This window comes from Silurus meridionalis, chromosome 17 (genome assembly GCF_014805685.1).
Source record: "Silurus meridionalis isolate SWU-2019-XX chromosome 17, ASM1480568v1, whole genome shotgun sequence".
NCBI classification, from domain to species: domain Eukaryota; kingdom Metazoa; phylum Chordata; class Actinopteri; order Siluriformes; family Siluridae; genus Silurus; species Silurus meridionalis.
The window spans coordinates 3473101-3485300 of record NC_060900.1 but is presented as its reverse complement, the minus strand read 5'-3'; the positions used below and the strand labels follow the sequence as shown (position 1 = coordinate 3485300).

General features: G+C 41.5%; 1 protein-coding gene across 8 annotated transcripts in view; it reads right to left on the bottom strand.

Annotated features, from left to right (window-relative positions):
- aak1a (AP2 associated kinase 1a) overlaps nt 1-12200 on the bottom strand; it is a 39708-nt gene that overhangs the window by 18107 nt on the left and 9401 nt on the right. For 6 of the 8 annotated variants that reach the window (XM_046871037.1, XM_046871030.1, XM_046871031.1 and 3 more), the window contains exons 3-15: nt 11726-11834; nt 11413-11555; nt 9959-10080; nt 9787-9868; nt 9463-9595; nt 8187-8290; nt 6305-6384; nt 6064-6221; nt 3610-3782; nt 2730-3107; nt 2004-2197; nt 1041-1237; nt 876-959 (exon numbers count right to left, since the gene is read on the bottom strand). In XM_046871037.1, the coding sequence (XP_046726993.1) occupies nt 876-959; nt 1041-1237; nt 2004-2197; nt 2730-3107; nt 3610-3782; nt 6064-6221; nt 6305-6384; nt 8187-8290; nt 9463-9595; nt 9787-9868; nt 9959-10080; nt 11413-11555; nt 11726-11834 (1957 nt within the window). The remainder of the gene's footprint in view (nt 1-875; nt 960-1040; nt 1238-2003; nt 2198-2729; nt 3108-3609; nt 3783-6063; nt 6222-6304; nt 6385-8186; nt 8291-9462; nt 9596-9786; nt 9869-9958; nt 10081-11412; nt 11556-11725; nt 11835-12200) is intronic. The other 2 variants (XM_046871032.1, XM_046871036.1) reach the window with 2 other exon arrangements.

The window sequence follows — 12200 nt, the reverse complement described above, 5'->3', positions numbered from 1 at the left end:
GATTAAACTGTCCTCTCACTCACATAGAGGGTTTACACAGAACAACCCTCGCAGCCTTCACCACACCTTTCTCCTGAGGAACAGAAGTCATACAATACACACTATGTAGCTCAAGACAACCAGTAACTAGTAGCCTGCAGATCCTGACAGAGATCAGATATATTCTCTATAGTATGACATACACTATATGGACAAAAGGACTTTCTGAACATCCCATTCCACATTTAAACCGACTTGCTCTTAAAATAACCTCCATTCTTCTGAAAAGTGCTCGTTCAGCCACAAGGGCATCAGTAAAAATTAGGTACTGATGTAGGTGAGGTGAGGAGGTCTGGAGTGCAGTCAATGTTCACACTGGGGTTGAGGTCAGAGCCCTATAGCAGGGGATCTTCCACTCCAACCCATTTAAATCATATCTTCATTGAGCTAGCATTGTGCACAGGAGCATTGTCATGGTGGAACAGGTTTGGGTCTCCTAATAAACCACACTTTGGGGAAGAACCACATATGGCTGGAAATATTGGTCCCAATATTTGTATCCATATGCTGTATTCTCTATAGTGTGTAATATAAAGCATGACCAAGAAATAAACAAAATAGCCCTTCATCCTTGTATAACAAAAACAGGAAGTGGCAGAAATCCACACGTGTGGCTGAAGGTGACACAGAATTACCGCATTTCTATTTCTGAAGGCCATGTGCAAGTGCTCACAAGACACCACAAGGAGCATGATGTAATCGTCCTTAATAGAGAGCTAAAAGGAGAACAGTGGATAGTTTGTTCTAAAGACAAATTTACAGCAATAAAAGGAAGAAGAAATCTTTGCTTGGGGATCATAAACAAACACTGAAAGGTAAAAGGTCTGGGTATATACCTGTGCACTGGGGACTTTTGTTTGGGGCTGTAGGTTGTAATCCTAAAATCAGGTTCTCTGTAGAGGTCTTCTCTGGTGGTTTTGCTACACACACAAACAAATACATGAACAACTTGATTCAAGCGAACCATTCATTTCCATCTGTCTTCCCAAGCGTGATCTTACCATCCAGTTTGGCAAAGTCCTTGTTGAGGAGCTCTTCAGCTGTCAATTTGGAGAAGTTGTCATCACCAAAAGGGTTCCAGGAAGGTTGTGCTCCAGAACCAGGTTTAGAGGCAGCAGGTAAGGTACCGACCTCGCCTGCTGGGTAAACACTCTGCTGAGAGGAGCGTGGCGAGCCAGAGGGGGTGGTGCTGGCTGATCTGGAGTCAAAACACAAAGTCAGCATGCTTAGCTCAGTCGATTAAAACGTTCATGTTTTGCTAAATGACCGATCAATGGATGTACAGTGGGATGGAAATCCACTCCAGGACTGAGGGCAGTGGAAGAAGCGCCATGACTACAACTCGCATGTGCATGAATGCCATTATTGACCCTCTAAATGTTTTACTGGCTGAATGATCAATACATATATGAGGTGGCATCAAAAAGTTTCAAAACTAGTTTTGCCAACAGATGGCAGCACAAGGCTGCACGCGCAATCACAGGGAGCACCAAGATTCATAAGTCAGTGTGTCTGAAGACAACGTTCTATGGACATCGAGAGCTGTACAACTGGTGCTATTCTGACCACGTGTGTTACCACATCTGCTATTCTGACCACGTGCGCACTCTGTCCACCCTCTCCTCACACATAAGTTTCTCACCGGAAACAACATGATCTCCTGTAAAATTCCTGCGGACTTTGCCGTCTTCCGGAAAATGAAGATCCAACTCTAGGTCTTCGTTTTGACACCAGTGTGGAGATCCAGTGCGAATTGCAGAAGGAGCTTGTAACGCTTTGAAAATAAGACCTCCAGGACACATTCCGGAAGTGGCAGGAAAGCTGGGAGCACCGTATTACTCTGCAAGGGGACTATTTTGAAGGTGATCGTGTGTTTGATAACGGAGCTAGTCTCGAAACTCTTTGATACCACCTCGTAAAGAAGGCAGGATGGATGAACGAATGAATAAATACATGGCACTCACTTGGATTTGTTGAGACCTGCTTCAGCGGCAGCAGCCTGCAGGAGCTGGGTGGACTTGCTAACAGGAACTCCAAATATAGCGCTATGCGTTACGTCACTCAGAATGCGCCTGTGACCTCCCCGCGGGGCCGCCTTGGGAGATGAGGGCGGAGTCAGAGACCCCACTCTATGGCCCAGACGCCCACCTGCAAATGGCTAACAGAGAAAGACGCTCATTTTTAGCGAAGACTTATTGACGTTCTAGACAAAACCAAATGAAAATGGTTAACTCAAATCTGGTAAAAAAGGGAACACCGGTTAGTGACCGTGCATCCTTTCAGGAAGTCACATAAACAAATTGTTTATGTTGAAAAGTTTAAGAGAGATGAATCAGAACATCTAGTCTACTGAAGACCCACTTCTACAACTGATCAGAAAAGAAAGACCCCAGGAAGACCCTCAGAGTAAAAAATGGTTAATCTTGTCAATTACTAAGCAACTAATACTATTCTATGTAAAGGGGAACTGCAGCCATGAAACGTTAGAAGGAAGTGTTCCACTTGAGTTGTGTACCCCAATATGCCTTCAAGGTGCCTATTATTATCATACATTTGTTGTCAACAAAAAAAAACAACACAATATTTTTAAGGCTTAGGATGGCAGGCACACAAAAAGTGGAATATTCCTGGGAAATGTTCAAGAAGCTTGAGCCCAACATAAGATCACATTCCAGCTGCTCTTGAATTACCATCTTCTCAGAATTCATGACTGGTGCCCCCTGTAGGAATGGAGGTGTAACTTTAGTAGACGGTGGGCTAGAAACGAGAAGATTAGCTACTGGCGGCTGCTGCTGATGGTTTGGTGGAGGAGCAGGAGCTGTAGCTTTCATTATGGCGTGTCCAGGTGTGATCTGAGAATGCTGCACAGGAGGGGGAGGGGCCATAGCTTTGGTTCTGGTTTGCGTCAAGGCTGGTAATGGAGTATGTTGAGGATTCAGGAGGGAAGAAGAAGGAGGAGGAGGAGGAGCCTTGGCTTTAGTTCTTCCCTGGGCGGATGAAGCAGATGGTGCAGATGAGCTGGGGCTCTGATGAAGAGGTGGGTAGAAATTCTGCACTTGGGGTAACAGCTAAAACCAGTAGATCAGGTCAAAACATAAGGTTAAGAGAATATTTTCATTATTTGGCAGCCAGTGCTGACATACATAGAGCAAATGGATCCAAATGTAATATTTGCTGTTTGGTTTTGCTGTTGTGTGGGGGGAAAAAAAATCTGTGTATGTGTATAAGCGAGATTCTTACCATCAACCGAAAGCTGATTGGCTGTTGGTCTCATTTGCAAATTATATTTGGATTAGCAAAAAGAACTACAAAAACCACGGAAACAAACAAACAAAAACGTTCTAAAAATACATTTCGATGAGCATGAAGATTTTTTTTCCTTGTTTTTTTATTATGAGCCTGAAATTATGACGTCCCCACAACATTATATCAGAAATAACACATTAATACAACCCTGTGAGTTGCCTTGCAGACTGCACACTACTGCCATTATATAAAACGAATCAGCACCTTCTGGCCAATCAGGTTTGAGAATGAACTTTTACAGCAAATCTGTTCCAGCATCTTTACCTGCTGCTGAGGAGGATAAAAACCAGCGGCTTGTGGCTGCACGAAAAGCTGTCCCTGCTGGGGTGTGGCCTGAGGAGGAGTGGGCGTGACCTGCAGGGATGTAGGCGTAACTTGCTGCTGAGCCACAGGAACCAGCGGCTGAGGCTTCGGTGGCTGAGAGGCAATGGTCACACCTGTAAAACAATGCAGAGAAGATAGATGTCAATGATATATTATATATTGCATAATTAGGGGAATTGGATTTCTGATGGTCTTTTCTTCTGGGGCCATAAATCCATCTACCAGTCCACCTGTGAATGACTGCCGACTCATGCAAAAGTTCGTTTCCATTCCAGGTCACTAAATTCCAGCAAAACAACCCGCTCCCACCAGTCCTCACTACAGAACGTCAACCGCACGCTTCTGCTTTTTGGAGGAGGAGTATTGAGATGATCCTTAGATACGCACAGCCACCAAAAAGCTCCGCTTCCTGCACCCGTCTTTTCCTCACACCTTCCAGCAGTCGTATGCCTACAAATTCACGCTGTTGCTTGATTAAGAGCAACACTTTACATAAAAATAGCACACATAAGAAATAACGGAACTCGGTGTTGACAGGAATAAAAGGTGACAAACAGGACATAGGCTAATGCGCACATGTTAACACCATATCGGATTAGAGAACATCTCGTGTAAACAGTCCACGAAATCTTTTAATCGGAAGGACAAAAAAGTGTACATGTAAACGTGGCTACTGAAGCCCTGAAGCAAGGCCTGTAATCCCCACCAAATCAGTTGTATAAATAAGATACTTGTAAGTCGATTTACATATTTATATGTGTAAAGTAGAGGTCGACCGATTTATGCAGATTAATCGGCACAGATAGTTGATTGCTAGAACTTTCGGCCACAGGCAAAAATCCATACCTGTAGTTTTTCCGGGTGGCGTTATATGTTACGAGAGCGGCCTCTAGAGATAAATCACAGACATCATGTGCTGTTTATTTAAATTGTTACTTTTGTTTCAGTATGAATAAGTCATTTGTTTTCCTCAACATTTTTAATATAATTAATATATTCATATCCTAAATACAGTTTAAATGTATTTTTTTTTTTTATATAAAGTTCAGTACTATTTTACATGGAGTGTTGGTTTTTTTTTTTATCCACTATCCATTTTAAGAACTATCGGTCGATTAATCGGTTATCGGCAAGTACGATCCGACGTACTGTAGCTGTCGATATCGGTAAAATCCAATATCGGTCGACCTCTGAGTATTAAGCAGTAATCAAAGTCTATTTATAGCTCTTAGATTGCTGACTCTTTTATATAAGCTCAAACACACTTCCGCTTCATCTGACTCATCCGTAACCCAGTCAATGCATTCCAACGAACCAGTCTGTGACCATGTGATGTCAAAGTGCTTTAATGGCTTCTGGCTTAGTTTTTTCTTTTTTTTCCTTTTTTTATTAATAGAAAGTCAAATGGCAACTCAGCAATCTGGTTAAGCCTCAATATCCGCAGTATATTATTAGCTGAGGTTCAAGACGCATTCATTAACCATCCAGGATCATCGAAGGGGACATAATATGCGCACAGTTTCAGTCGATCTCATGTAATAATAAGTACTTATAGAGTAGTTTTGCATCCTTTATATGTCCAAAGAGTCTTTAGTTTAATCAGATTAATAAAAGAAAAGATGTATACACTTCTCTCCTGGAGGCATGGCAGGAGGCAATTGCAAGCACGTCCTGATTTTTTTTGCAAAGCGATCGCCTGCGTTCTGAGCATTCTGTATTCATATTATACATATAAAAGGGAACCTTTTATCATTTTAAATGAACTCTGGCTAACAACCAGATCCAGACGTACATATTTGCCGATTACAGCAGTGTCTATATGGAGACAGTCTTCTCAAGTGTGCCCTGTTCAGATAATTTTCCTTACGGAATGAAGCACGGTGATGGGTGTGGCTCTTAATCTCACTCTATCGGGAGAAATGACCTTACAAGAAATTCCGCCTTTTATGACGTCATGTAAGTATGTTACTAAGGAAAAAAACTTTCTAAAACTTATACTTACCCCTTGAGCATTTGTCACAAAAATAGCATTAGAATCCACTCGTCTTTTTACCAGTGTAAATAACTCAGAATGCATGAAATAGCAATAAACTCGCCTTTAAAGTCAATCGATTCAGTCAAAAACCTTTTGTAACTGATAATACTGTAATAATTTGACCAAATTTGTGTGTGACCCGTCAATTGATCAGCCTTTCTGCCAGCTGTATTTCATTCCAATTCAGCTTTTCACCACCTAAGCTGAAACAACATCCTGGTTTTTTTTCTGTGTCAACTGGAAACAAAATCGCCTCATGTTTTAACTGCACACACACACAAAACAATTGTTGTCGGAACTTGACCCTGTGTGTACAGTATTTTGACTTAATTCGTGTAATGCTCAGCAGCTACACTCACTGATAGGCTGCGTAGGTCCTGCCGGGGCATTGGCTCTTTTCCGGGGTGTGAGGGCAGGCTGTATGGGCAGCATGCCTGCGACCTGCTGAGCCTGGCCTGCTTTAGGCCGTTGCCGTGGTGCTATTGAGGTTTCCATAGTGGGGATGGGATCGGTGAGTCTATAAGACAAAAAATCCAGAAAATATCCTGCTTTGTACATTCTCATTGCCCAAACTTTTCATACACTAGATATAAAGCTCACCTGGCTTTAGACTGACTCTTCTTGGCAACCGCTTCACTCGCTCTAATTGGTTCAGGAAGCTTCGTAGGAATTGAAGAATTCTGATTGGCATGAAAGAAAAAGGAAAGAAAATCTAAGAGAAGGCTCAATGATTTTATTCAGAAAGATTCATTAGTAAAAAAAATTATTTATATGCGTGTTTTTCTTGATTCTCTGTGGTTTACGAAGGTCCTACATTGCCAAGCTTATATAAACATTATTTGTTTTAGCGCTACCCAAAGAAAGTGATGCAGCGGTGCTTTAGAAAGTGTCTCCAGCTTGCACACTGTTCTAATTAATTGAAATACAGGGGCATCCTATGGGCATGTTACATTTTGGTATTTTGGGTCATTAACTGTTTCTACAAGACATCGACCGATAGTGGATTTCAACAATACAGATAGCTTGATCGTACTTGTCGATAACCGAATAATCAACCGATAGTTTTTCACACTTCATGTAAAATAGCAAAATGTAAAACTTTATTAAAAAATTAAAAATCATTAAAATGATTCAGTACTGAATGAAATAAATATGGATATTAATTAAATTAATAAATATTGAGGTTATTTAAAAGTCACTTTAAATAAACAGCCTGTGGCATCAGTCATTCACCTCCAGAGGCTGCTCTTGTACTGTATAACACAACCCGGAAAAACTATCACTATGTATTTTTGCCAATAGTTTCAGCAATTAAAGTTAAAATGTGACACTGAATGCAGCAGGAAAATGCTGGATGAAAAAAATTGAAAAACCCCAGCATCTAACCTGGTCTAAGATTGAAGTTTTGAGATCTGAGAGGGTTACTAAAGTTTTTTTTTTTTTACATTTTTTCATTTATGACATTTTCATTTTCAATTACACCATTCGACAAACGGCCTTATCTAAAGCAACTTACAATTATATCTTTCATACAACTGAGCATCTATTCGGCTTTAAAGTCCAACGCCCAAGTCTTAACCACTTATGGGCCACCCAAGGGGCCACCTCCCATTTTTAGCTTTCAATAAACCTAAAACCATTATAAAAGCACGAAAAAACCTACATCGCACTGTGTCCATATACATATATTTGTTTTGTACCAGTGTAATAAAAATCACAGGGTCAGAGATCACAAAGCTGCAGAATTGTCCACGTGCTGCCGTCAATGCCATGCCATCCCTAATTCCTACTCAATGCATCCATTATAACTTTAACACAACAGCGGGCCACTGGAGTGCAGCCAAGAGGCAGCAGGCAGCGGAAAACCCACTTCCTCCTTCTTCCTCCGAGACAAACTGCAGACGATGCGCGTGGAATAAATCTAACAGGAAATGGTTTCTGGGCTTAGCAGCACAACACAGGCGTTGATAAGAAAAGAGCATAAACAGAGCAATGACTCAGTGATCACACCCTTCAGGGGGTTCATAATAATCAGCGACGTGGCACTAAAGCCCGCTTCAACGCACTGCAATGTTTATTCGCTTTGTCAGCATATTTCAAAAAGTGGAAAAATGATATTTTCAAACAAGATGAATCATTTCACCTAAGAGATATATAGACAGAAGTATTGGCACCTGACTTTTCTAGTCATATGTCGTTCTTCCTCATATTGTTAGCATAAAAATGGAGGCACACACTTGTATATCATATCTTTGGATGTGAAAACATTATATTACGGTATATATTACGGTATATATTAGATAGATAGATAGATAGATAGATAGATAGATAGATAGATAGATAGATAGATAGATAGATAGATAGATAGATAGATAGATAGACAGACAGACAGATTTCCCCTTTTCATTTTGCACAGGCGCTAGGACGCAGCTGTAGCTTTGTGTACTTGAAGTCAATTAAAAAAAACATATTAAACACTCACATGGATGTTCTGTACTGGACAGTCTCTTCGTGCAAGCCTAAAGGCAAAATGAGACACCTGGTAGATATCAGGCCTTATGTCAGGGTCTGGCTCCAGCATGTAACCTGGAGACAGATAAGAGACGTTAAAGCATGAGAGAAAAGAACAAAGAGATCGAAAACAGACGGATCAAATGAGTTACTCTGACAATGGAAGACAGAAAGATAAAGCCAGGCTCACAGACACGAAACGGAAAGGAGGACAGGATGTAGACATGAAGAGAGACGGGGTGGATAGAGACAAATAGAAAGAAAAGCATGAGACAACTGATGGACACACGAGACATGAGCCAGACAGATCTGTGATAGATCGATAGACATCAAATAGGCATAGACAGACTTGAGACGGACAGACATACATACATGGTACAGACATGAGCTAGATAAAGAGACAGACAGTCAGACATGATGTTGACAAAAAAAAAAAAAAGACAGAGCTAGATAGACAGACACATGTGATACAGATGTGAGCTAGACAAGCAGCAAAACAGACCTGAGACAGACAGACAGACAGACATAATATAAACACAAAATAAATAGACAAGGCATGAGACAGACAGAATTTAGATAAACACAGACATATAGAGAAAAAAAAACAGACAGACAGGTGGACAGATGGCATAAAATGCACAAGGAGGCATAAGATAGATGGATGGACTGATGAATTGACAGACGTTAAATCAATAGACACATTTGAGAAACGTTTCAGACAGATGGTTAGATAGACGAGAGACAGCTGGTTAGACAGACAGACAGAGCATATACAGCAAGATAGATAGATGGGTAAACAAACAAGGCCGACTGCTTGGTAGACGGGCGTTAAAATGGCAGACATAGCGAGAGACAGAGAAAAAAACAAAAAAAGACAGACAGAAGGACATGACTTCAACAAACAGGCAGGTGACCAGACAGACAAATGCACATGAAATAGAACAAACTGACGAATAGCCTGATCTGAAACAAACAGAAAGAGAGACGGACATGAAAATTACAGATGGCGCAAGAGAAAAAGAGACACGGACAGACAAACAAGAGTGACAGACAGACTGCTAGACAGACAAACATGAAGTCAACAGACAGACAAACATATACACATTAGATGAAAACAGTCTGATCTAGAACAGACAGACAGACAGACAAGTGAGAGAGAGACAGGAGAGTCTGCAATCAGGACAACGTGACAGAGTTTAGTTAATGTTGCACCAATGAGCAGCCAGATGGTAAAACGTGTGACTCACGTATGAGGCAGTGCACGTCGTCCGAGTAGCGCGAGTTGTCCGGGATGGTGAAGCTGCCATCGCAGATGGCCACCTGACTCTCTCCGAAAGGCAACGTGAAAAAACACAGCTTATACAGCAAGCAGCCTAGGGCCTGAGGAGCAAAACACACACACACACACACACACACACACACAATTAAATCAACTGCATCTCCAGTCTACCTACCAGAAAACAATACAAGCACAAATGTTTTAGATCAATTATATAAAAAATGCGTGTGTAGGTGTGTAGGAGAGCAAATCAAAAGGTCTCTGAGGAAAAAAAAAACTCCACACATCTCACCCAGATGTCAGCTTTAGTGCTAATGACTTTCCCGCTGTACAGATTGACCATCTCTGGAGCTCGGTAGGACAGCGTGGTGTACCTGCACATCAACACACATTATATTACACGTCACCAAAGAGACAGGGAACGGCTCAATGAAATGAGTGAGATGAGGCTCGAAACAAAGTACTTTTTAATTTCTTCGTCGACAGCCGCCGCCCCCTCAGCCTGGGGGTCCTGGGACCGGTTGGTGGCGCTGCCGAAGTCGCACAGGACGTAATGGCCGCGGTCGTGCAACAGAATATTCTCCACCTGGATAGAAAAAAAATGTGTTACTACACATATAGATGATAGAGCTACATGCCTACTGTTGCGATTAGAGTTTGACCAATTAGTCGGTTTTCCTAATTATTTGGCACCGATAGTTGATTGCTGTAACTATCAGCTAAAATCCATACCGATAGTTTTTCCGGTTCACTGTCATTACAACAGCGGCCTCTAGAGGAAAATCACTCATGCCTCGTATTTGTTTTTACACGCAAGACTGTGCGCACTGCACGGAGAGCGCGATATCATAATTTATCAATTATATAATTATATTTATTAATGAAAATATTATTATTTATTTTATTTCATTTAGCACATTTTAATGACTAATTACTGTTTTCTTGTAATAGAGTATATATTTTACATAAAGTGGTTTTTTTTTTTTTTTTTATCCAGTATCCATTTAAAAAAAAATCAGTTAACTTATTCGGTTATCAGCAAATACGATCCAAATTGGCTATCGGTAAGAAAAGCGTCCTTGCATCATCATGCTACCATCACCAGGCTTCGCTGGTAAGATAACGCTCAAATCTTACCATATATTTCTTTTGACATTTTGCTATATTATGTTAAATAAAGGGACATTGATGACTCAACAGATTGTTTCTGCAGGTCACCGAGTCATTTGTGCAGGGGTGTGGTGTATTAACTGTTCAAACCAGACAATCATCTCAAGAAATCTTGACTTATGTCAACACAGCGCTCGAGGCGTTTAATCTTGTTTAACGTCTCGATCTAATGCGAGGGTGTGACATGCGGCATGGTCCTGGTAGCTAAAACCTCTTGATTTAAAGGGGGCAATTGTAAAGTGATTATTTTTAGATGTTTGCTCTGGTTGTAGAAAAAAATCTAGTTGTTTTTTTAATTTAATTTACACTTACGACCTCATCCAGAGTGATGCACATGTATCTAATTCATACAACTGAGCAGCTACAGGATTAAGGGCCTTGCTTTGGGGCCCAGAAGTGGCACATTGGTGTGGCTGGGATTCAAACTCATGACCTTCAGATCCAAAGTCCAATTTCTTAACAACTAAGTGGTTGTGGTTCTTCTTCAAAGTGTTACCATAAAGCTGGAGGCACACAATTGTGTGCATGAAATTTCTTCCTGTATTTGAACTAGAAGACCGAAATTTGGAACATCTTCCCAGAAGAATGGAGGACAACAGCAAATGGACATTAAATGTAGAATGGGATGTTCAGAAGCTGCATATGAATCTAATGCTGAAGTGTCCACAACCTTTTGGTTATATAGTGTGTGAGCAATTGTTTGAGGAAAGAGGTTCGAGGAGGAAGGAGGTGAAGGCGTGGCTCGTACTTTGAGATCCCGGTGGACGATTGGAGTTTTGCGCTGGTGCAGTCGTGCGACGGCTTCACACGTGTCGCAGAAGATTTGCAGCACTTCTGATTCGCTGAAGCCAGTCTGAAGACGCTGGTTCATCAAATTCACCACCTGACCGCCTGAACATGCACAAACACACAGTCATAAAACAGAAGAGACCAAAAGAGAGAAACAGACAGAAAGACAGACAGATGGAACAGACAGAGAGAGACAGACTGAAAGAGAGAGATAGAGAGGGGCAGATAAAGAGACAGAGAGAAAATACAGTAAATAAGACCAAAGTGCTGACCTCTACAGAAATCCATTAATATCAGAACTTCCCAGACGTCTCCAGACCCCACGGAGGTGATGCTGGAGTCCAGATAGCCGACTATATTTTTGTTGCCCACCAAATCCCTCTGTAAACAAGTGCACAAACACACACAGGGGCAATAACAATGATGAGCTCCAACAGCTGTCACGTTCATGACTTTCGATTAGATGTGGGCGGCCAAAAGTGACGATTCAACACCATGTTTTTAAAATTAGCACGCCAGACGGCGTCTAAAGACGGCAACAAGGACAGCTTTCCCAGCTTTGTCCACCTGAATCAGACATGCCAATCTTACGGTTAGGTGTCCACAAAATTCCAGTCTTCTGGAAAGATGTTCCACAAGATTTTGTGGAAATTTGTGCTCATTTTGCAATACGTTTGTTAGTAAAGCCAGGTCCTGATGGAGGGGAGGTGAGGAGGCCTGGGGTGCAGTTCCAATTCGTTCATGTTC